This window comes from Saccostrea echinata, unplaced genomic scaffold (assembly GCF_033153115.1).
Source record: "Saccostrea echinata isolate AGI-Se365-2 ecotype Australia unplaced genomic scaffold, CSIRO_AGI_Sech_v1 ptg000028l, whole genome shotgun sequence".
NCBI classification, from domain to species: domain Eukaryota; kingdom Metazoa; phylum Mollusca; class Bivalvia; order Ostreida; family Ostreidae; genus Saccostrea; species Saccostrea echinata.
This window is the reverse complement of record NW_026889777.1, coordinates 3109312-3135346: the sequence shown is the minus strand read 5'-3', so window position 1 is coordinate 3135346 and position 26035 is coordinate 3109312. Positions and strand designations below refer to the sequence as shown.

The window sequence follows — 26035 nt, the reverse complement described above, 5'->3', positions numbered from 1 at the left end:
CAGAGAAAACGCAAAAATTCGCAAATTAATATATATTAACTATTTCGGATAAAGTTCTTCTGATGATGCTTTGAATTTTCTTAATATCTTCTACCGGAAATGATAAGATTGTTGATATCAAAGCTAAGGTTGCGACCGCCTGTTTGACTTGAAACGAGAGTATTTTGTTTTATTGAAGAAAATTGCATAGGATTGACGTATTTCTCATTTCTGATGATGAAATGTATTTTTTGCAAGTTGACAGAGTTCTTCTGCCGATTAATAGGTGCAGAAGAAAGCCTTTTCTCATAATATACACTGTCAGATAATTTATCAGTTCGTAAATAGTTACAATCGCCTTTTAATTTGAAAAAATGTAATTTCTTGCATCAGTGTGACCTATTTATAACTATTATTTAAAAAAAAAAAACAACACTATCATGAGTTTGTTAGCCAATAAAAACAAGATTTTGTGTCTTTTTCAAATGTTTATTAATTCACCATGGTCATAAGGAGGTTTAATTATAAATCCTGGATGTTCATCAGAATAGACCAACACATTGGTATAATAAACAAAAGTTTGTAAGATAAGTGCAAAAAAGCCAAACATATTCAGTAAGCACTGGAAGCTAGAAACAACGAGAGTCAACCCAGAAGCCAAAAAAGAGTAAGAGTTCCAAAAGATAATCTAAAAAAATTCAAGGAGTAAAAAGAGTTAAAAGGTTAAAATGATGCCGCTTTCCTAAAAACAGTGTATTTTATGCTCATTAGGTATTCATGGTCCCGGATATAAAAGTTAAACTTACTGGCTACCTTACCATCGCCTTGCAACCAACGCTTGTACGTAGCTCTGTCCGTTGACCTATGAACCCCAACATGGCACCATCCTCTGATCAAAGTATTCCCATGATTGTATTATTTATGGGCTCAGTCCCGATACGAAATGAACAAGGCTTTCAGGTTTAAATATCAAAATTTAAAGAAATGGAATTTCGAGTTTATGCAGGATCTTATGAATTATTAATGAGAAGTAAATCACGTGGTTTCAATCTTGTGAATAAACTGCACACCATTTCTCCAGCATCTAGACGTGCCGACAAATTGAATATCGGGCGTTAGTCCGGTTTGATGATTTGTCGGCACTTCTAGGTGCTATTACACAATGCTTATGAAAAACACCTACATAAGCATATACGAGTCACATTATATTTCTGTATACCATGATAATAAAGAAAGCATCGCTTTCAATGCAATTGTTGAAAGTCAAGAAATTGCAGTGCGCCGACCATCGATATTTAACAACCTTTAAATGTTGTTTCTAAATGCATATCACATTACAACCTTAAGATATTTAGCAAAAAAGACTGAAATAACTTTTCCCAACATTTTGCCAAAAATGAATAATTTTTGGTCAGGTAATTTATAAAATATTTTAAAAGTTCGCGCTTTTCTGGGACAACCCTCGTAATTGACTAAAAGCACTAGCGAACAGTGTTCCTATTAATATATGTGTTGTGATTTATTCATTTAGCACTGGTCTTTATTTATTATCGAACGATAAGAGCGTATAATGTCATGTAACATCAAATTGAGGCGCTCCATACGGTACATGTACAAGTAGCCTGTTCAAATATTATCTCTTAACCAAGTAAAGGGTAAGTAAAGTTACCAAGTAAAGAGATTTTGAAATTTTCAACTTGCAAAGCACAATGAAACATACCAACAATAATCTAGTTAAATATAAAAGGATGACAACCTAGTGTAGTCATGGCAACCAAACAGAAATATCTCCAATTGTATCTGTTTAAACAAATTTAGTTATCTGTCCCACGGGAGTAATTAATACGATTGTTGTAGCGAGAAATTAGTGATAATTAATATTCATAATTATATGATTCAGAATTAAAAAAAAAAAAAAAAAAATAAGAGGATCCGAAAACTGTTCTAATATCACATTAACAGGAAATGTTTATAACTTTCATTTGCTTTCCATGAATAATTAAAAGAAAGTAAAAGTTAATATGAAGTTTAATTTGGAAAACATGCAGCTTCAATGAATGTTTAAAAACAGGAACAAAATATATCGATGGTTCTCTCTCGTTTGGATAATAACACCGCCCACAAATAACCCAAGGCTGAATTCATTTGACATTCAAAATGAACTTCAAGCTTTTAATTTTTAATGAATAAAAAAATTATGATTGATTTTTTTCATCATTCAACTCTCATTTCTGCGACGCAATTGCTGTTTTGATACATAGAGGATATTCAATGCTTTGTAGTTGGATGTGGAATTTATTTTACGAGTGGGACAAGATTTTTTGTTATTTTCACGAGTCCAACAATAAAACATTGAATTTTCTGTTCATTACATTTTTCTTTGATTTCAATTCGTCGCTGTCTTTTCTTAAAAAGGCTGTGACGTCATAGTTGAGCGGCTGAGACTTCATAACTTAACACTTATGAGATTGAAAACATTGTAATATCGATTTTAGCAACATATTTAGGAAGAATTTGTCATTTTAGTACATGCAGCTATCAAAATGGTCTAGTTTCTATCTCCATCTTATGACAGGCCAGAAATTATTTTTTTACTTACTTTGATATCTTTTCACATTGTGGCAGAATATCCCTTTTATTCAATAAATAAATCGCAGTATTTCGATTCACTGTTTAAAATGAAATAAACTGTCACCAGTACATCTTATATATATACTGTAAGATTTTACTTATTCTTATTTGTAAGTTTTATAAAATTCAAATCTATTGTTTATGATTGGCGCATTATAATTTTTGCATAGCGCAACGTTACACACGCATTTGTTATTATGCCACCAATAACTTTCAATTTGTTTATTATACGCCTTACATGTACAATTATTACCTAACCCACTATATAAATTATAATTAGGCATTTTGAACTGCTTCCTGATTCATTTTAACTTTTTTGCACATCCATAAAACAGTCAAAATTATTACCTAACCTACTATATAAATTGTAATTAGGCATTTTGAACTGTTCCCTGATTCTTTTTAATGTTTTTGCACATCATGAAACAGTCAAAACTGTTTACCCGGTCATAAAATGAACTGCTTTGCATTGCTGAACTGTTCCATTATGACGTCATAACTAATTCCTCGAACTTTACAGCTATAATATTGAATTATGTATAAATTGAAACATTTTCATTCAATTAGAAATTATCATCTGAAAAGTAATCCTGATACTAATATAAATATATTGTAACGGGAGAAGAGAAAAATGCAGCGGACCAGACCGGGATTCGAACCCGGGCCCCCTGAATCTCCAGTCAGGCGCTCTACCAACTGAGCTATCTGGCCACCGGCGATCGATCCCGTCCGACCGCCACATTCCTCCCTCCTTAAAGGTCTTCGGCCCCCGAAGACACCAACCCAGGCTCTTCCCTGGCAGGTCTTTCACCTGTCACTTCCAGGGCATGGCACGGCACCAAATGTAACGGGAGAAGAGAAAAATGCAGCGGACCAGACCGGGTTCGAATCCCGAATTCCGAAGACCTTTAAGGAGGGAGGAATGTGGCGGTCAGACGGATTCGATCGCCGGTGGCCAGATAGCTCAGTTGGTAGAGCACCTGACTGGAGATTCAGGGGGCCCGGGTTCGAATCCCGGTCTGGTCCGCTGCATTTTTCTCCTCTCCCGTTACAATATATTCAACTTAATATCATTTCAAAGAAGAGGCCATGAACACCTTTTCTGAGGGTAATTTGGGAAAAATGTAGGCCCATTCCACTCATTATAGATCTTTGCCATAAACGTGTAATATTCAAATCTTCAAGACATCATATGTTGTTTACTACATGTTTTTTTTTTTTTTTTAATTTTTTAGTGAATGATATCGCACCCAATAATTTTTCTGATTTTACACCAATCGGTGTAAGAATTTGATTAATATTCATCTTGTTTAGTTTGGTTAAAAAAAAATACAAACTTTTGTCGATGTATTTTAAAAGCCATTGATTATTATGTCGATATCATTACTTTAAGAAATTATATAGTAGGTTAGGTAATAAAGCACTTTTTTCATGACAACTCGGGAAACAGTCAAACTGTTGTCCCTCGATAATGGGAAAGACCTGGGAAATTGTTGCCCTTGGCCTTCGGCCTCGGGCAACAGTTTCCCAGGTCTTCCTCGTTACCTCGGGAGAGCAGTTTGACTGTTCCCCTCGGAGTCATGAAATAAGTGTATAATGTTAACTGTTGTCTGGAAGTGGAGACTCTCTGAGATAAAATTTCGGTAAGAAATACAATTCATTTAACTGTTGTGTATTATTTGTTAAGATGATTCATTTATGCTATGTTTGCAAGTATTAATTGAGAGTCTGTTACATCCTGAACCATTTTATAACATTATAATGTATTACATTTGTGTAGTGTACATACACTGTTTTTTAAAATTATTTTCATTCTTTCAGAGAATCGTTACGTCACGCCATGCCATGTCAATTCACGCCACGTCAGTTGTAAAATCACTATGGATGTTTGTCAGCAATAACTATAGGTAATCAGCGCATACTCCTCTCTTCATTTCGGAAAGCAATTATTACATATACAGTTGAACTTCGGTATCTCGAACACGGATATCTCGAATACCATGGATATGTCGAAGTGATTAATTGGGAAGTCCTTCCCACGTATTTCGAAAGTATTTTACCGTCGATATCTCGAGCCCTCGAATACTAAGTATCTGTTTTTTTTCTCGGTCCCACCGAGTTCGAAATAACGAGGTTTAAGTGTACCATTTACATCTGAAATAAACCTTTATATCTAATATTTACCTTTAAATCTGACATTTACCTCTACATCTGATATTATGACCTGTCCACGTGCCATTCTGTTGACATTTTATCTTTCCATCCCCCGATACTTGTATGTATCCATCTTTGCATTCCAGTTTGTGTACAGAGTTAAAGTCGACTGCTATTTTCGATTGGAATGGCTTTATTTCCGGGGAAATTGTCAGATCTGATGGATGACAATCTAAATAAAGAAAATGAAAATGATATTGAGCAAGGCATGGCTTACATTATTTATAAACAACTAGAAACTTGCATGAGTTACATCGCCGGACAGCCAAGTTGCAAATTTTAAAATATGTGTAACAATGAATTTATTTTTCAGGAATGCTCTAACTGCACGTAAAGCTCACCACTGCATACATACATGTACGAGTACAGTTTACACATAATTCTAACCTGCCTTTATCTCGAAGGATTAATAAATAATTTTAATTGAGAGAGAGAAGGGGGGGGGGAGAGTGAATTATTATTGTGTCAAAAATAAATATAAATATGTTTTAGAATCTGACGGCTTTTTTCCCTTCACAATATTGTGTGATATGATCCATGTTCTTGTCTTTACCTAATTCAGTTAAAATATGGTAAATATAACGTACTTTTACCCGTATATTAAAAACGGATAGGTATATGATAGTTCATAACTTATTTCGAAAATTTGCAGCCTCTCCCCAGCTGGAAATCCTAAATCTACCTCTGTGTAGTGCAAGATCTGATTAATTCGTGCATATTTTTAGAAATGTATAACTATAAATTTTCAAAATGCATACATGAGGTCAATTTTACATTTTTGTCGCTTCACCCCCTCCCTCCCCCCTCCGGGCCAAAGATGAACTGCATACAATGTTTTACAATGTGAAACATATATCCTTATAAGGAATAAGCTGATAGATTGGCAGGAGCTATTATACCATTGAATGGCCACTTCATTAAGTAGATTTAGTATTAAACAGTTTGATATACCGTAAAAAAATAAATATTAGATTGCATTAATTACGTACACCCCTCCCCCCCCCCAAAAAAAAAAAAAACTAATCGACTTAATTCTAAGATTTATTATTCTGTATTGCAAAATAATTAATTTTTATAAAGGTTTCTATTCTTCTAATTTAAAACAAAAACTCTTATGATATAATTAAACACATTTGGACAGTGGCATTTAGAACTACGGACAGAAAATATCGTAAAATCATGACTGTATTTTCGTGTGGTCAAATTTTCATGATTCAAGAAAAAAGATCCGTGGTTGAAGGAGCAAAGAGTCATTATATACATTGTATTAAAAGTTATCAACATTTCATGGAGGATATTATAAAAAATATTGCATGTTTTTTAGAGTAACATGCGAAAGCTATTGCTGCAATGGTTTTCAAGGGATAACAATTTCACGTTACCCTAAATAAACATATAATTTTTTTTGGTTATACTGAATGTATTTAGAATGCATTTTAAAGAAAAATCCACTGTGAACCATATGCACAGACATTCTGTGAAGTTAACAATTTTTATACTGTTACCTGCAGTCATGCATTGTCAACCGTTGCTATGTAATGTTACCCAGAGGGCGTGGTTTACGCACGCGGTAGGGTAACAGTGCCATGCAGTACATTTTAATAAAATTTGATTTAAAATGAAAGTATACCACTAATTCATAGTACCTGACTCGTGGCAATAGATTTAGAAGTCGGGTAATAGAACATAACTGGTAAGGAAGACTTAAAATAATAATAATGCCTAATTAAAGCTTAGCACGAATCGTAAAAGGAATTTCTCCCGTATATTCTTTTATTCTGTCGTTATATCTGAAGCCCCTGTATAAATCGTTCACTTAAACACGGTTCAGTGTAATCAGTCTTCACATGTAGACTATGCTACATGGAGCATTTTGTTTTTTTTAAAAAAAAAAAAAATGGTAGCGACAAAAGTAAATATGTGCTTCTTCCACGGCAGGAGAAAAAAAAATATTAAAGAAACTTACAAACAAACACAAATATAGTTACGTACATGTAACTGCAATAAAATGTAGACAAAGGTAATGTAAGATAACCAACACGAACACGTGTCGTCCATTCCACGCAGGTACCCATGACAAGAAAGCTGTCTCGAGCCTGTCAGGTGTAACGAAAGCGTAGGGTATACAAGTGCTGATATCCGAGATAAAAAAAAATTAATATGGCTTATGCATATTTACGAGTCGTGTTCAGCTTTAACAAAAGAAAGTATGAAATGATCAGCTACTAACGTGATAAAGTGCAGTTATAGGTTCCTAAAGCTCCTCTCTTACATTGTTCGTTCAAGGAACATACAGCATCTTTACATGCGCCTGTTATTTCCTGAAGAAATATATATATATATATATATATATATATATATATATATATATATATATATATATATATATATATATATATATATATATATATAGGATCTCCCATGATTTGTAGTTGGATATGATTTTTATCCAACGAGTTGTGTGTTATTTATCCCCGAGTCTTGGCGAGGGGATAAAAAACACACAACGAGTTGGATAAAAGTCATATCCAACTACAAATCATGGGAGATTCTTTTTATCCCATGTTTAATACTTCACAACCAATGTTTTACACTGTTTTATATAGGACTCCACCTCATTTTACTTCATCACGCTAACGCAAAAACCATTGTGACGTCACAACTGTGGTTTATGAAAAATTTATCCAATGAGTCATATCCACTGGATAAAGGGGTAAACATGGGATAAATATATATATATATATATATATATATATATATATATATATATATATATATATATATATATATATATATTAAAAAAAACAATAATATATCAACTGTACATATTGATATCAGTGTATGATTCACTGTCTCAAATATATTAGAAAAATAATGAACAAACTATCTCTATGTCCTAACACTATCTTTTTTTTTTTTTTTTTTTTTTTTTTTTTTTTTTTTTTTTAATTATTGCATTCTTTAGGGGTAATGACCATAATAGTGACCTCAGGAAGAAAGTAATCCTAATACAGTGTATAACTGAAAGTTCGTTTTATTTAGACCATTCAATGATGAGTTAATAATTATTTAGGAGTTAATTTAATTCCTACATAATAATTGCCTTTTTTGCCAATTAAATCCTTAACTTTTACTTATACTTTTTGATATACGAATGACATTTAATATTATTTATAAATATACAAAATACTTCTGTTTTTAATTTTGTGCTGAGATAATGAATTATTGCCCTTTCTATTCAGTAAGCTATTTTCCATTTGAATCTAATGCTTCAGTTGTTTATAAAATTCAATGTTTGATTTTTAAAAACTTTTTTGTATGAAATCTAAAACAAACGATTATTGTTTTGATTAATACTTGACAATGTTTTTTCTTCTTTTTTCATCAGGTTTGCAAAACTGTTTACAAGAATTGCTCGCCCAGAATGGTAGTATGAAAGGCATAAATTTTAAGCAGCTCAATAGTAGAATCAAGATAATTACAAAAATTAAAAGATCACAGATAAAAGATGGTAGTAAATTTTGTTTTGAATTTGTTACAGATGCAAATGACACAACGATATTTTTTCAAATCTCTACTTTTATTTTGATGTCCATCAGAATCATCTGCAAATATTATCGGCATCATCACTTCACACAGCTTTATTATCAGCATGTGGAAGATTTGCAACCCATTTGATGCTTTGCATCAATGTATTATTTTGTAACATTTTGGAATTATTCATCGATGTCTCGATTTCATATATAAAAAAGATATTCTTATTTACCTTTGGCCAAGTGTTTCTTACACTAAAAATCCAACCGTCATCATCAACGGGTTTTGTATCAGAACTGTTGCCGCTCACGTAATTAAGCTCGCAAAATATCGCGGCGCGTCTGTAATTAAACGACAGACACCCTGGGCGTGTAAGGCACTCCTCGGCGCATTCTATTGGACTGACCTTGACAACAGTGGTCAGTAACCTTCCCAAGATTCGCTTGCCCCACTGAAGGTTTTCAAATCCGTCTTTTAAAGATGCTATCGCAAGGCTGTGAAAAATAATCATGATCCAGTAATTTCGATATTTTGCCATTTCTTGTAAATTCCGTACGTTCCAGTTTGCGTTTGTTTCAAAATGAGGAAAATTGTGAAACCTTGCACACAAATGCACACAGTTCATCTATATGCGCAAGTGCATCACACAAGCTGATTTATAAATAAGAATTGATCAGCCGAGTTTTAAAAATGTTATTTTATTGAAATTTGTTGCAAACCCATCTCATGAAATATTGAAATTCCAGCATTCGATTTAGCGAAAGACTTTTTTGAGCCAATCTACATTTAATAAGCTAAATGAATAAAAAGGATGACTGCACTTAACGCCTGTTTTGGGGTCTTTTTCGGTTGCTTCTGTTGCTTTTATATCTAAACCTTATTTCACTTTTGTATGTTTATTAAAGAATCCTGTCAATTTGGAACCAAATTTAAATCTTAAAATGATTTTAGACTGTGATACAATAAAATGGTTTAATGTGTTTTGTCCTTACTGCTTTCCAAATATAGTGAATTTACACTTACCTGCCCTTGAATGAACATTAGATATGCATGAGAGGTGGAGCTAACATTGCACACTGTTGTAAGAATGGGTCTAAAATTAGACTTGATAAATAACAATGACATGTTTGTAAAAAAAAGTGATCACTCTTTCCAATCTCCCTCTCCATTCGGTACGGCACATATACACTTCTGACAAAGGTTTCAAAACGAAATTAACCATTTGAGCTCGTCAATGTAATTAAAGCAGATTTTATATCAATGCCAGATGACTTAACCTGTTCGAACACAATGTCCTAGTTAGCACAAAACATGCTACCTTACAAGTCACGTGACGGAATTTAGTATTCACAAATGCCCACTTCGACTGGAACTATAGTAAGTGCCCGAGTAACTCGAGTAACAGCCGAACAGGTAGAATTGCGACTATAGTGACGTCATTTCAACTTTGAACTCTACCCTAGTACGACCCACGTCTTGCCCTGGGTTAGTAGAGTTTCAAGTTGGCAGCGGCTGGAAACAACGTGGACTTGTAAGTATAAACAATTTGGGATATCAGAGATTTTATTATAAAAAGCTGATAAAAAAGAATGTAGAGAGATAACTTAATTAGCAAATCTTAAACTGCGCGGGTTTCTATTTTTAGTCGAGCGGGATTTTTCATGCATGAACAAAATTAATACAAATATGCTGTAATGAATAGAACTTATCATTTCTCCACTACAGAATTACCGTTGAATTTACATGGAATGGTATCCAGAAAAAGTGCCAAATGCCCCGTTAATTATTGCAGATGATAAATGATCCTAACTGTGGTAAGGTGTTAAAAGTCTAATAGATTTCTTTCCTTCTGTCCATACTGCATAAGTATGTTGGATTTAATGCATTATTTTTCAGTTTTATGTTGTATAAATGGCCTGTACACTTGTTATATGCTCATGATAATTAATGGGGTGTGAATTATTTTTTTTTGAGTTGTCTATTTTTACAGATCCAGCAGTGAAAGAATCTATTTATCAAGAACTATATCAAAAAGACAACAGTGCACCAATGGAAGAATGCAAAGATGAGTCTGAGGCAGATACATCAAATACTTCAAATGAAGCAGAATGTTCTAGTGGAGCTGAAAAGGTACAGCCAAGTTTTATTTATTACGGGCTGAACTGCTCTATTTATGAAGAAAAAAATCTAAATGTTTACTGGGGTAAAAACCTTGATGACTTATTATCCCCTACAAGTGGTTCTTCATCTACCTTCTCATGGCCTTCTACCTGTCCATCCACTAGATGTTTCTCTGAAGAGTTATCACCATTTTCCTTATGCTCATCCCATGGATTTAATTGCAATGAATGCATGCAAATTGGACCAAATTCAATTTTAACTATAGAAGAATTTTCAGAGATTTTGACCACTAAGCTAGCAGAAGTAGTATCAAGGTAATATTGTTATTGAGAGCAGTATTAGTTTTATGAAATGAAAAACGTGTTTTACTCTGATCAATTGTATTTTCTATGACCCAAGTAAATGCTATTGTCAAACAGTTTTCATGAACTAAGAGTTTTTCATACAATGTAATTATTGTCAAGGATGGCAAACTATTATATTAAAGTTTTATCAAGATAGTAAGCTCTGATGATTTTCAGAAGTGTATCTTCCCCAGAAAGAATTTTTTGAAATTACAGGCACAGCAGAGAATTACAGCCATGGTTTTTTAGGGTTGTACATAAGAATTGAAATAGAAGGGAACAAGATAATAGTAGAAGGGTGTCTTGGGTTCCTCCCTTAGTAGGGGTTGAGAGAATGACAATAGAATAACCAGGAGATTATATCAATATACGTAGGAAAATTCAGTGCCCCCCTCCCTGGAAAAGAAGATGGTGGAACAGATGAACACTCATCAGCAAGAAAAAATGGAGAGATTTGACAAATTTCTTGATATATTTTCAAAAACAAAAAATGCAGATTAAAATTAATTTTCATGATGGCGTTTCTATTTTGAAGATGTAAATTAGTATAATTTACACCTACCATGACTTGCAAGGAAGGACCTGTAATGTGCCATAAGATGTTGAAATGTTTTCTTTTTTAATATTTAGTTTAATACACTGTTTTTTTTTCACTTTGGAGTCTCATATGCCTATGGTATTGCAATTTTTTTTCAGCTTTAAATGATTTGTTGTATACAGTGACAATCTGTTTGAGAATATGTGTACATTGTACATTTTAGGTCACTGGGCAGATTTTAATCCATGACCTTAAAGATGTTTTCTTCCAAATAATTATTTCAATTTTTTTGTCTTGCAATAATATACGTTATAGTTCTAAGAATATGTTCAGTCATTCTGACATGATTTCATTTCACAGAGGAAAAGTATTCCTGTAATTTTCTAGTCATTTTTTAACATTTTTTTTTTTTTTTAATTTATATTGTTATTAAACACAGTTGTTATTTTTTCTTGTTGTTTTATTATTAAAATTAAGATGTAAATTACAAGCTTTTCTGTTATCAACCACTAAGTAAGCAACATCAATACGTAATACAGACTGTTCAATGTACAGTTCCATCATGGCAACATCTGCATAAGCTGTTGCCTCTGTGAATTCCATCTTCTCCATCATTATATATGTTAGGAAAGTGATTTGGATGACCATCATATTGTTTATTTCCACAAAGTTTTCCACACTGTCTTCATGAATGATACATAAGTTATGTAGAATGCACCCAGAAACAATAGTTTTTACAATTTCTTCTGGATGATGAATAGTGACCTCTGTAAAACGCCTAAAACGTTTTTAGCTCACCTGAGCTGAAAGCTCAAGTGAGCTTTTCTGATCACCCGTTGTCCGTCGTCCGTCCGTCCGTCCGTCTGTAAACTTTTCACATTTTCAACTTCTTCTCAAGAACCACTGGGCCAATTTCAACCAAACTTGGTACAAAGTATCCTTGGGGAAAGGGGAGTTTAAATTGTAAAAATAAAGGGCCAAGTCCCCTTACAAGGGGAGATAATCAAGAAAAGACAAAAATAGGGTGGGGTCATAAAAAAATCTTCTTCTCAAGAACCAATGAGCCAGAAAAGCTGAAACTTATGTGGAAGCATCCTCGGGTAGTGTAGATTCTAAATTGTTCAAATCATGACCCCCGGGGGTAGGGCGAGGCCACAAAAGGGAATCCAAGTTTTACATTGAAATATATAGGAAAAATCTTTAAAAATCTTCTTCTCAAGAACCACTTTGCCAGAAAAGCTGAAACTTATGTGGAAGCATCCTGGGGTAGTGTAGATTCTAAATTTTTCAAATCATGACCCCCGGTGGTAGGGCGAGGCCACAATAGGGAATCCAAGTTTTACATTGAAATATATAGGAAAAATCTTGAAAAATCTTCTCAAGAACCACTTTGCCAGAAAAGCTGAAACTTATGAGGAAGCATCCTGGGGTAGTGTAGATTCTAAATTGTTCAAATCATGACCCCCGGGGGTAGGGCGAGGCCACAATAGGGAATCCAAGTTTTACATTGAAATATATAGGAAAAATCTTGAAAAATCTTCTTCTCAAGAACCATTGAGCCAGAAAAGCTGAAACTTATGTGGAAGCATCCTCAAGTAGTGTACACTCTAAATTGTTCAAATCATGACCCCCGGTGGTAGGGCAGGGCCACAATAGGGAATCCAAGTTTTACATTGAAATATATAGGAAAAATCTTGAAAAATCTTCTTTTCAAGAACCACTGAGCCAGAAAAGCTGAAACTTATGTGGAAGCATCCTCAAGTAGTGTACACTCTTAATTGTTCAAATCATGACCCCCGGGGATGGGGGGGGGGGCACAATAGGGAATCCAAGTTTTACATTGAAATATATAGGAAAAATCTTTAAAAATCTTCTTAAGAACCACTGGACCAGAAAAACTGAAACTTATGTGGAAGCATCCTGGGGGTATTGTAGATTCTAAATTGTTCAAATCATGGCCCCTGGGGGTAGGGCGGGGCCACAATAGGTATTACAAGGGGGGAAGTCTGGTAATGAACAGCATGGCCAAAGTTACTCAGGTAAGCGATGTGGCCCATGGGCCTCTTGTTTAAGATGGCCAATGCTACGTTCAACCACTTGCCTTGCTGATGATAATACCCTGTTGAACCTTCTCTGCTGAGCGTTTAATCTTCCATTGTCTTTGAAGGGAGTTATAAGCCACTGTTTCAGTGGATAAGCACTATCAGCAATTATGTACTTATTGACATCCATGCAATTTCCTGTGGTGGCATTGGCAAATAAATTTGAATTTCTGAATACCCTCGCATCATGGGTTGACCCAGGCCATCCAGTGTAAATGTCTCTGATTAACATGTCATGGTCTACCACTATCTGAATGAATATACAAAAATTAGTACATCAATATCATTATTTAAGCAGGAACGCAAACCTTGAGAAATTTCCATCTTATCTGATCTACTGAGATTTTATTCTTCATAGACCCAGGGATCTCTGATCTAAGGGGAGAACAATTGCAAGCTTTCAGAGATCTAGCTATGCTAAATATTAGAGACATAATAGCAGTTACTTCTGTCTATAAATATAAAGAGGAAAATCTAATTTTACATATGATAATACAAACCTGACGCTGGATGGATGGAAAATGTTTTCTTTTCATATAGTCAGTATCACCGTTGATGCAGGAAGCCAGGCGGATGTGTGTACCAACTAATACACCAGCTATATCTGGGAGTCCACAACGAAGTTGGAATTCTCTAGCGATTTCATTTTGTTCATTAAAATCTGGCCACTGTATAACCTGAAAAAAAACATACAAATGTTTGAGAACCATCTTTTATGAATTTAACAGTTCTGCATCATGCTCATTTATATACAGATACTTACATTCCATAATTTTTCGTTAATAGCATTATTGACTCTTTTCAATGTGGCATGCACTGTCGACATTGATACGTCGAACACGTGGCTGATTTCTCTCATAGACTGCTGATTTGCTATATACCATAGAAATAATAATACTTGTTTCGATGATAGACTGCTGATTTGCTATATACCATAGAAATAATAATACTTGTTTCGATGGGTCTGTCTCATCAGAACCACCTCCGTGTGTAGGAAGTAGCTCTCCTCCGATCTGTTGCAGTATTACTTCAAACATTTCCTTATTAATTCGAAAGTGAAATTTGAAGTGTGTTGTTGTAAACAGTGGAACAGTATTTTCCGCATATCCCAATATTCTTAATGGCGTTGATCTCGTTTTCAGTAATAAAAACAGAAAAGTATGCTTCATGAAAGCATAAAATCGTTTGATATTCTCTCCTGCTTCGTCGTCAATAATAGTTTCATACAATATGTACAAATGGGGAAAACTTTCGTCCATTGTTGAGTTTACTCGGGTAAGATCTATTGCTATTCGGCTCGTATCGGGGTAAGTTTAACAAAATATCTATTTTTAGAATTTGTTGACGGAACTCGAGTATGAACTAAAGTTCCAGTCGAAGTCGCCCAAAGTTACCTGAGGTAAGAAATCACGTGGTGAATTATAATATTCAACATGTCACAATCCTTGGTTACAACACAGAAGGCAAATGTAAGAAGAAGCAGGTTTTTTTCCCTCTTTTTAACCATGAGTGCATGTTTGTCTATCAATCTCCTTTTGATACATTATTATTTATGCAAATATACAACTACTGTTAAACGTAGAACAATAGACAAACATGCGCTGACTATGTATAAAGTCAGTAAAAAGATGGGCGTCCTCATTATCGAACGGAGATTCAAAAAATTGTTATTACCCCTGCCTTTAAAAACAGATTCGAACTTCGTAAATACACACTTTTATTAAACGTAATTACATAAAGTTGTAGATTGGATGTTGACCATTCTTGCAATGAAAAGAAAAATGCTTGTTTTGAAAGTTTATTTTGTCGCAAATTTCGCATGTCCTTAAGTGCAGTCATCCTTTATGATATTCTAAAGGAAAAATTAGTCAATATTAAATTTTTAATACCACTTAAAACTAAAAAATAAATGTCTTAGGACGGTAACAGACAAATGAACACAAAGGTTTCTTCAATGTTACTTTTAATTTCACTTTATTTTGTAAATCCTATGGCCTTTTAACAAGTCAAGATAAGAAACTTTCCCTCTGCACTGGAAATGAATATTATCAAAATGTACAGAAAGTTCGCAATGATTTTTGGGAAACCTCAAAACTTATTAATCAATTAACTTCGAATGTGTCAAGAATTTACGGAAGCCGGTTGGTGCCAGGTAGAAGAAATATTTTCTCTGGCGGCCGCCAGATATGCAGATGATTATTTGGCGGCCGCCAGATAAAATATTTTTCTACCTGGCACCTACCGGCTTCCGTATGAATGTACACTTCTTTATTAACATATCCAAGTATATTATGCTGACGTATACTCATAATTATGCTGTGTTTCTTCATGCAATTAAGACTTGAATGTCCTTCATCTACCGGTCACGGTAGCTCAGTGGTAGGGCGTTCACTTCGTGATAGGGAGGCCCGGGTTCGATTCTCGTTCGCCGCGTCAAACCTAATCAAAACGTAAACATAGGGTAGTGACTGTTCCTTCGCTAAGCGCCCGGCATTAGAAATGAAAGTCACGGTAGACCAACCCTCACTGCTCAATGGCCCTAAGTGCCCAGAATAGATCTAAGTCCGAAGCCTTTCACCAGCATACGCTGATGTCTCTATATGAGTGAAAAATTCTCAAAAGGGGCGTTTAACAACATATACCTGTACCTGTGTATAAGCAATCATCTACAATAAATCTCATGTCTCGTAAATTTAGCAATATTAATTATTTGACTTAAAGATTTCTCGTTATATGACTTTTGCAAAACATACTTTTCAATTAATTTTTTTTAAAAGATATTAACATACATGTACTTACTACATTTCTATACAAGTGTGGCGATACGGCCTGGAAATTACTGAAATTGGGTGATGTGTGTCCAATTTAAGGAGGAGGATATGGACAGGATGTGTCCTCTTTTTTGAGTTTTTTCATCTGTGAAATCCGTATTACTTAATTCATGTATATATTCACTAAATTTAAAAATGTGTATATAGCAACACTTCCATTATGCAATCATTATGATAAATAACAGTTTTATTGTGGACTGTTTGACTTCTGTATCATTTCAGCACAATATGAAAGTTTTTACTTACACTTTGGTTAGCACTGTTTTATTACTCTAGATCCAGATTATATGTTCCAACAATTCCGGTATTATTATCATTCCAATAATATCTAAAGAACAATTGAATATTTAGTTACTCTTCGTTTTTATAAAAACAAACCTTTATTGGCTACATGGCATTACCGATTTTTTTAATAGCTGTTCATCATCAGTTATCATTACCAAAAAAAAAAAAAAAAGATTCTCTCCCCCACCCCTCCCCCCCAATATGAAATAATTAAAAATGAATTTCACTCAAAATTCAATGCTTGTTCTATATATAACTCATAACTCATTAAAACTTCCTGCTTTTGGATATAGTTAAACATATACTAGTACAGTTAACGTATCAAGATACGAACCCTATATATGCAGTGTAGCTTTGGTATACATAGCTGAGGATGAAAAAAAAATGCTACAGCATCCAGGCCCCAGGATAATGAAGTAGTCCTTATCTTAAGTCAGAATTAGATCTAATACATTGTCTTCAAGTTTTATTATTTGAAACTCAAAATTTGAAATGAATTTAAAAATTGATTCCCTTTCTTGTTGTTACATGTAATATTAATTTTCAAGTGTCAGTTTATATAAACTACTTAGTATATACATGTATTCAGTTTTTGACTGTGATGGGGAAAAGGGGAGAGGGTACTCCTTGGCTATAACGGGAGAAGTAGGGAAGCACGATTTTCGAAATTCTAGACATTGATTCTGAGATTAACTAATAAAATCTTCTTTAATGATAAATAGTTTCGGTATTGGTAAGAAAATTTTCGTTTGTATCAGTATCGATTTCTGATGATGCAATATCAATTTACAGTCTTGCAAAACTGCGCTTTTATTGTGAAGTATGAACTGTAAATGCATCCAATTTTAAATACCCAGGAAACAGATTTTTTGAACACTGGGTATTATACGTGTATTGAAAATTACCACTTTGTTTCAGGGCCGTCTCCAGCTTTCTGGAAACGGGGTGTGCAGGAGGGTTTAGGGGTGCTCCACCCTTTCTCTAAACCAGGCCTGTTATTAGAAACGGACACAATTTTGGTGGACTTTGTTGCATTCTTAAAACCATTCCTTCAAATATTAAACACGATCCAGTACCATTACTTTAAACAGATGAATAATGAATTAATTTTTGTTACAATCTTTTTTTCGAGTGTTTGTTTTTAAAGTGGATGAGATTGCGCCCAGCACAAAATTTGGAAAATGCAGGTTAGAATTGTTCAATAAATCCTGTTAGAGTTAGAATATAAGAAGGGGGGGGGGGCACTTCATACAAGGGAGGCAACTTCCACTAAATTTTTTATAAAATTGTCTGTCAAGCAATATTTTAAAACGTCAAATTTTTTTTTTTCATATAAAAGAATAATTTTGAATATAATTCACACAAGGTTGAGACAAACATGTAATTGTATTAATTTTAAACTCTGCCTTAATTATTTCGTTGTAACTTAATAGCCAGTCCTAATTGTTCATGTGGACTATTATGAAATTATTATTATTTATTTATTGCTTAATCGCTTTATGTTAAACACAATTGCACATCAATGGAAATTCAAATGTTTAACCTATTTTTATTTATGTATGCTGATGATACTTTGTTTTAAGTTCTGAAACACCAGATGCATGGGGCGGATACAGGATTTGTGAATGGGGGGGGGGATAACTTCGTTCAGGCAAAGGGCCTTAAGGCCCCCAGTGGGTCCAGGAAGAAGCCCTGGTGGGGGCCAGGGGGCGTAGCCCCCGGAAGCTCCTGGTTTTCGTGTATTTTAAGAGCTAGTAAAAACAGACACAAAAATGATATTTCACTTTTTAAAAGAAAAAAAAAACGAACAAACAACGATTTCCGGTTTGAATAATTAAGTATGCAATAATTCATAGCCTAGGTAATGCAAGGTTTTCACACTTGAATTTTAAGAAAACCAATACTTGGTTATTAAATAAAATTACCATTTATTGATTTACCATTAATTATAAAACCAAAGTATGGTATTATTAATATTAGTCATGTCATAGTTTGAAAATTTTAGGGGGGGGTGTGCCCCCACGCCCCCCTCCCCCTTAAATCCGCCAGTGAGATGGTCGGTCTGCAACAAATGTTGAATGTACTCTATTCTTATACTGTTCAATGGGATTTAACTGTAAATGTAGAAAAAACAAAAATTATAGTATTTAGAAATGGCGGAAAATTGAAACCAGTAGAAAAATGGCATTACTGTGGGCAAGATATAGATATTGTGAATCAATTTCAATTCCTTGGTATAATGTTTAACTATAATGGAGTAAGGTAAAAAGGCTATGTACAGTTTGTTCAATAAAATGAAATGTCTGAATCTTAATGTGGAAGCTAAAATTGTTCTTTTTGATACGTAAGTAGTGTGTTATGCTATGCATCAGAAGTGTGGGATTTTCATAAGGACCTGATGTAGAAAAAGTACATATGTCATACTGTAAGAGAATTTTAAATGTTAGAAAAAGTACTTGTACATGTAATGATATGATTTATTGTGAACTTGGAAGAGTCCCACTTGAAAGCTTTAGAAAAAAAGGAAATTGTAAATTACTGGTTAAAATTACGAAATAGTGACAATTGTATACTAAAGTCATCTTTACAGGATATGGTAGAAAATGATGTGTGGATTACAAACATAAAAAAGGAATTCAATCTAAATGGTCCATCAGTTCTGTATAACAACAGTAATGTAAGTACAGTGTACGCGTTATACTTTTTAGACTTACATAAAGTTTGGAATGTATTACATTAGCTCCGAGAAACCCAGCCTGATTTCCTGGTTCATCCTTGAGTACACGAAGCAGAATAGGGACGGGGAACCAGGCTACAATTGAAAAAAAAGAACAATTAAACAAACAAACAAAAACAAATCAAAAAAGTATCATAAAGAAACAGTAACTGTTAGTTGTATGACTGAAGACATTTATGTGGCAGGTTCATAAAGGATAAATGATAAGAAAATAAGCCCTAAAGTCAATATAATTACATGTTTCAACAGATCAATTGTCCATATCCATTTGACTGTGCCTAAGGTGGAATTAATTAAAGCTGTGTAAAATTTTCCGAAATATAGGAAGTTTTTGTAAACAATTAATACAAAATCCAAAAATTAATTTATTAAAATTTAATGAATTTAATCAATTTCTTTACATTAAGTTCGAAAAAGGCATATTTCACTCAGTACTAGTGACACATAAAAATATCGTTTATCTTATAGTTGTTTTATTTTGTTTTGTTTTTTCTATGAATATGTTTACAATGCGTGAAAAGATTATCTTCAATTCTATTGAAATCTGAAAGCCCTTTTTTGTGGCCTCATCCTAGTCGAATTATCAATGCACATGTACATTCATCCTCACAACGTCAGGGGTCTTGAGTTGCCACTGACTTATTTTATTCTGTGGGTGAAAATAATGTTGTTGATACAATTTTACAAGTAATTGATAATGAACACAAAGTACATGTATTTTGTTTAAATGGCTTAACTCTGTAAAGTTTGCATTGTTTTGTTGGCAATTAACATGTTGACGTACGTTGAAGATGGTATTACACGACAGATAACTCCTGTCTAAGACATCTCAACGTGTAATATGGAACATACAATTGAAGAATCTGCTATTTTATTAATATTACGTGTCAGGTACAGCCCGTCGGCATTTCCAGACACGCTTCAAAGAATAACCAAACTTGCATAGATGTTTGATTTCAACCGGTTTTAAAAGAATTATATAGTACGAAAGCAATATATTAAATTATTTGTTTTTTCTGAGTATCTAAGTAAATGCCTTGAATATTTAATATACAAAGTAAATCATAATTTATATTTATACACTTAGTAATAATATATTTTATAGTATAATTTTTTGCAGAAATTTAAACATTTTAAACATAATAGTTAACATGTTTTGAAAGCTAATTTAACAACTAAGGGAAGTAATCAAGTGGCAAAAAACAGTACTCCAAGTCTCCTTGGAAAATCTTTATCAAATATTTTCTTGCTGTAAAAAAATAATTTAATAAAAAAAAATTAATAGAATAAAATAAAAAAGAAAATAAAAAGACAAAAAATGTATTATATCTGCCGATAAAAATATACATTTAACTTTTTAGCTGCTCGCATTTACTTGTGTATTTTCTACACTTGAAATAAATACCTCTAAAACTAAATAATGAATCTCGGCCTGCAGCTAGATCAGTCTTGTTATAACTTATCTGTTGTAGATTAATAGTAAAATCACCTTGTAAACGTTTCAATTAAGATTATGTTGGCAGATTCAGAAAAAAAAAAACAAAACAAAACTCTGTATTATAACAGTTATTACAGTGACTGTTATTTGGTCGCGTGAAGTACCTGCCATTAAATTCTTAATGTAAACAAGGTTCTCTCTCTCTCTTTACATTTATGTTATAAACATTAGGGATAGATATGTTTTATAATTATCTACATTAGACACATTATCAAAATAGTGTGTACCGAATTCTTTGCATTTGTCCATCATTATCATCCCTAAGCAGATCTTACTGTAGTATGATTTGCTTTGAATACTCTCATTTTTTTGTCTTATTATAAACGTGTCAGAACTGACACGCTTCAAAAACTGTAAAGATAACGAACAGCATAGAAGTGGGATCTATGCCTAGGTGATGTAACAATGGTGTTTCAAGCAGCGTCGACCAAAAACGTATATTAAAGGTTTAAGTCTTTAGTAAAAGAAAAAAAAGCTTAAAAATTAAATAAACATAATAAAATTTTTAATTTATAATTTTCTTCTTTTAAAACACATTCTTTTTATTGTTGAATATACCTTTCAGAATATGAATGAAACAAAGTTGTTAAAATTATATATGTTAAAATTTAATGTTAAAAGTAGGGGGAGTAACTCTACGATGCCTTCAAGTATAACGCCGGTACAATCATACTCGTGTAACTTTTGTTATTTCGTGTTGTTTTATGTTATGATCTTTTTGTTCTATTGTATAAACAATCCATACATGTATGTGAGACATTATTTAAGTATATCTGTTTCCTGTAATCAATGTTCTTGTGTCTAACTACACCACTTTTTATGTGTTCTTATAGGTGCATAGTATCATAATGCGTGTAGGTGGATGCATGGTTTTATGTCTAATTTACGATAAGATTTTACGATTCTTAGTGCCTAATGCCATAATACTTCTTTTTTTCTTTGTCTTTCATAATCATTCTTGTGCAATCATTGTTTTATATTCCTTTTCAAGCAAGTCATATTCAGATTGATAACAGAATTCATATCAAAAAAAAAAAAAAAAAAAATGTAGCAAACGCACACGAGAAAAAGATTTTATACCCCATAATACCACAGCTAGAGCCCCATAGTAAACCCCCCCTTCCAGTAAAAAGAAATTGCGTTTCAATTGTAAACAGAGAAGTTAAAAGATTTTTATAATACGCTTTCGTTTAAAATGAGACGTGTTCCATACTACTGTCGATATTTGGAGCTGCACCAGTGTTGTGCGTTTTCTCGCATATTTTATGTGTACACATCTGTATGTTCCAACATGCAAGCCTATGCATCTACGATAGAACTGCCAAGAATAAGAAAAGACAATAAAGAGACTATAGTACACTTCCTTGGAATTTAAACGGAAAAATGATTACGGTGATTGAAAATAGGTTTCAGTAAGAACAAACCAAGACGATGATTCCAGTCCAGGATACGATGTATACTAAATAATTCTGTTTCCAATTCCTTAAAATGTGCGTTTTCTGCCTATCAGACTTGACAAGATAGTGGTTTAATGACTAGATGTAAAATAGTATACGAAGGCATACGGTCAGATTATACCTGTGAATATAATTTTATAAATGAACATACTTTGACCAAGTAAAAATAATTGACGGAAAGGGTAAAAAAATAAGGTGGTAATTAAAATTGGCTCTTTATTTTTTATTCCGAGCTATAGAACAAGAATTAACGATTTTTCCTGCAAACCCACTATTCCTACATTGTAAATTCTCAATAATTTCAGATCGCTTTATCACTGATGTCTAGTTTTCATTCAAATTAGTAAAAGAACTTGAATTGCCCTTATATCCACATCTGAACTACATGTTTTTCATTCAACATTATATAATAGTAGTATATTTTTTTTATCAAGATTTATCAACAACAGAGCACGTATATACCGTCGTGTTGAAATAAAGTCAAGATTCTAAAATGTTCACCGTCCCTATATACTTACTGTTTTATTACTTGGTTTTTCTAAAATGTACCCGTCGGTTATTTCGTAATTATTTTAATGAAAGCTTTTTGATCCTTAAATTGTGTAGCATAATATTTAACATTCCATTCGAACCTTTTTTTGTAAATTTGTGTTAAACAGTCTGAGAGTTAATCCCATTAGATAAGTTTCACACCTTGACCATGACATGACATCTCGTGTGATTTTTATAACAATGCTGTTTATCTAAAATGTTGATTTAATTGTCAATCTATATAGAATGTCAACCTTTCACCTCATCTCTTTGTGTAACACATTTTTAATTCTTCTTTGTGTTTAATTTGCTTTATTCAAACTTATAATTTTTTTTTAAATCGGTTGTAACCGAACCGGCAAAAAATACGTAATACGAGGGCTGTCCTAAATGTCCGTAGACAAGCGTCGTTTTGTAGTAACCCAATGTCATAGATTTATGAAACTTTGAAAATAAATAAAACTACTAAGAACTAGTAATTTTAGCGTAAAATATTGGGTAATTACACAGATTTATCCCATTTACACGAAAAATTCAATGTCTGGTGTAGAGAGGTGGCACAATCCCAAAATTTGCTATTAAGAATCGATATATGAAATTTAAAATACCGCATAAAAGTAGTTTCTAGTCAAAATTTTACCGAATTAAAATGATAGTTTCTCAAATGAAATAAACAACTATCTTTATTCCAATTTTATCGTATATGCCTACAGTAATAAGAATTTTATAACGTTTATTTGCAATGGTTTGACACTTGACTATTTTACACTGTAAAAAAATAACACTGCATTGACAGAGGCGGCGCACTGGAATATGAAAAAAAAAGTAGTTCGGAACTTGAATTCACTCTAACAGAGACGCATTCGAAGACACAATTGTAAGGATCGAACACATAGATGCATTCAAATTCGTAGTGTTTGAATGATATAAACAGTTTTTTCAATGTATATGTAAAAAAGAGGAAAAGACGGACACCAACCGGAAGAAGTATTACAGAAATCGTCGTCAAAGCGAGATAGTGCATCATTCTCCATTCGCAAGGACGGATAAAAAGTCCCTCAGAGAAGCAGGGGACTATTATGAAATATAAATGGATGCATGTATTATGATTTTAACATTTTTTTCGGTATATTTTAATGGTTAGCATATCACAATAATAATGATATTTTTTATTTAAAACTTCAACCTTTATGATAAAGTAAAACATGTTATTCTGACAAGTGCATTTCCCCCAAAAATCCGTACCGGTGACGTTTACGTATTTTTTGACGTCGGAGATTGCGCCGGGTGGTAGGACACGATAACATTAAAATTCTTATTACTCGTACGTTTTTCAAGTAATCATATTAAAACTTAATTATACATCAGCTAAAGACACACTTTATACAACCATAAAATTATATAAAGATATGTTAATTTTTGCAATAGATATGAGCTCAGTGTACGGAATTTTGGGACAACCCTCGTAATTCTAGAAAATATTTAAAGTTATTTTTTAAACATCTTCATTCCTGTGTATGTTGTAAAGCGGTTTTTTCTTATCAAAAGCATAGAAGGATGGTCTAGTTGGAAATAAGTTACTGGTAGAGTACATGGTCATGTTTAATTAACTTGTGTTCAAAATGGATCCCAGATCTTTCTATATAATAATAATAATAATAATAATAATAATAATACTTTATTTAAAGAGGGTAACTCAATTAGTGCGAGCACTATTCTTCCTTGAGGCCCTCTATAAAATTACAATAATACACAATGATAAATAATACATTTGACAGTAATATAACACAATATACTTTAACAATACATGCAATATTAAATTAATGATACATTCCGCAGATATACAATTTTTAAAATTTAAGATGATCGTTGGTCTATTATAAATTTTCTTGTCTTGATTCTAAAATTTTGAAGTGTTGGGCACATTTTTACATTTAAAGGTAAATTGTTCCACAATACTGCACCCGAATATTGAAAAGAATTTTGAAATATTTTAGTTTTGTGTTTTGGAACACACAAGTCAAAATTAGATTCAGATCTTAGATGGTGGGAATTGGATGATTGGTAATTGAACATTTCAGACAGGTAGTTCGGACTTGCACCGTAAAGCGTTTTATACAACAACACTAACTTATTTACAGCCAATATATTGTTCATGCACTGACAGCCAATCAAGTTTTTCAAATAAAGGTTTTGATGGCGTGTCATAGGCAGCATCTAGAATACAGCGAGCTGCCCGTTTCTGTAACTTATGAATCCTCTCAAGGCTAGAGGCTGATGCATTACCCCAAATTGTTAAACAGTATTCAATTGATGGCATTATATAAGCATTATAGAATAACTTTCTTGTATTGATTGGAAGATATTTCTTAATCCTGCGTAATACAGATATCTTTCTAGATACTAATTTACAAACAGCATCAATATGTGTATTAAAATTGAGTGAATTATCAATATGAATTCCAAGTAGTTTTTCATGTGTGACACTCTCAAGAAAGTGGTCTGAAATTTGTAAATTTAGATTTTGGCTCGTCAGATTTGACCGTCTTTGATGTGTTCCTAACAACATGCATTTTGTTTTACCAGTGTTCAAAATCATCTGATTCTGAGAGCACCATGTTTCTATATTGTTTAAGTCAAGGGATAACATATTTTGAATGGAAGAAACATCACTGTCAGAAACGTGTAGAGTAGCATCATCAGCAAATAAGTCAATGCTTGAATTTTCAATGAACAATGGGAGATCATTTATGTAAAATAAGAAGAGAAGTGGACCTAAAATTGATCCCTGTGGCACTCCCGCTGTGACTAACTGTTTTTCAGATCTTATATTTCCAATTTGGACACTCTGAAATCTACAGTCTAAATATGAGTCAAACTATTGTACTGCTTTGGGGTCAAAATTGTAGCAACGAAGTTTTTTAATCAGAATATCATGATTCACTAGATCAAAAGCCTTGCTGAAATCAAGAAAGGTTATGCCGACAAGTTTACCATTATCCATTGCTTGTAACCATTCATCAATTAGTTTAGTAAGAGCAGTTTGGCATGAGTGTGATTCTCTGAAACCTGATTGTGATTTGCATTGTAAATCATAATCTGATAAGTATTTACGGATATGATTAGCGACATGTTTTTCAATTATTTTTGACAATGTGGGGAGGATAGATATTGGCCTATAATTACCTGGATCAAGTCTATCTCCTTTCTTGTATATGGGCGTTACCTTTGCA

The 26035-nt window shown here is 33.1% G+C and overlaps 1 protein-coding gene, 2 non-coding genes and 1 pseudogene across 3 annotated transcripts; 1 reads left to right on the top strand and 3 right to left on the bottom strand.

The window, feature by feature from the left end:
* Nucleotides 1-3248: 3248 nt before the first annotated feature.
* On the bottom strand, nucleotides 3249-3321 carry Trnas-gga (transfer RNA serine (anticodon GGA)). Its single transcript has one exon. It is a non-coding gene; the product is annotated as a tRNA-Ser (tRNA).
* A 242-nt stretch (nucleotides 3322-3563) lies between these two features.
* Nucleotides 3564-3636, top strand: Trnas-gga (transfer RNA serine (anticodon GGA)). The gene has a single exon. It is a non-coding gene; the product is annotated as a tRNA-Ser (tRNA).
* A 1160-nt stretch (nucleotides 3637-4796) lies between these two features.
* On the bottom strand, nucleotides 4797-8950 carry LOC133193852 (uncharacterized). Its single transcript, XM_061329774.1, has 3 exons — nucleotides 8591-8950; nucleotides 7055-7145; nucleotides 4797-4996 (listed from the first exon to the last, which is right to left on the bottom strand). Exons 1-3 carry the CDS (start codon nucleotides 8894-8896, stop codon nucleotides 4797-4799), a joined length of 597 nt encoding a protein of 198 aa, XP_061185758.1. The 5' UTR covers nucleotides 8897-8950.
* Nucleotides 8951-11905: 2955 nt separating this feature from the next.
* LOC133193851 (putative nuclease HARBI1) lies at nucleotides 11906-25122 on the bottom strand (annotated as a pseudogene).
* Nucleotides 25123-26035: the final 913 nt, after the last annotated feature.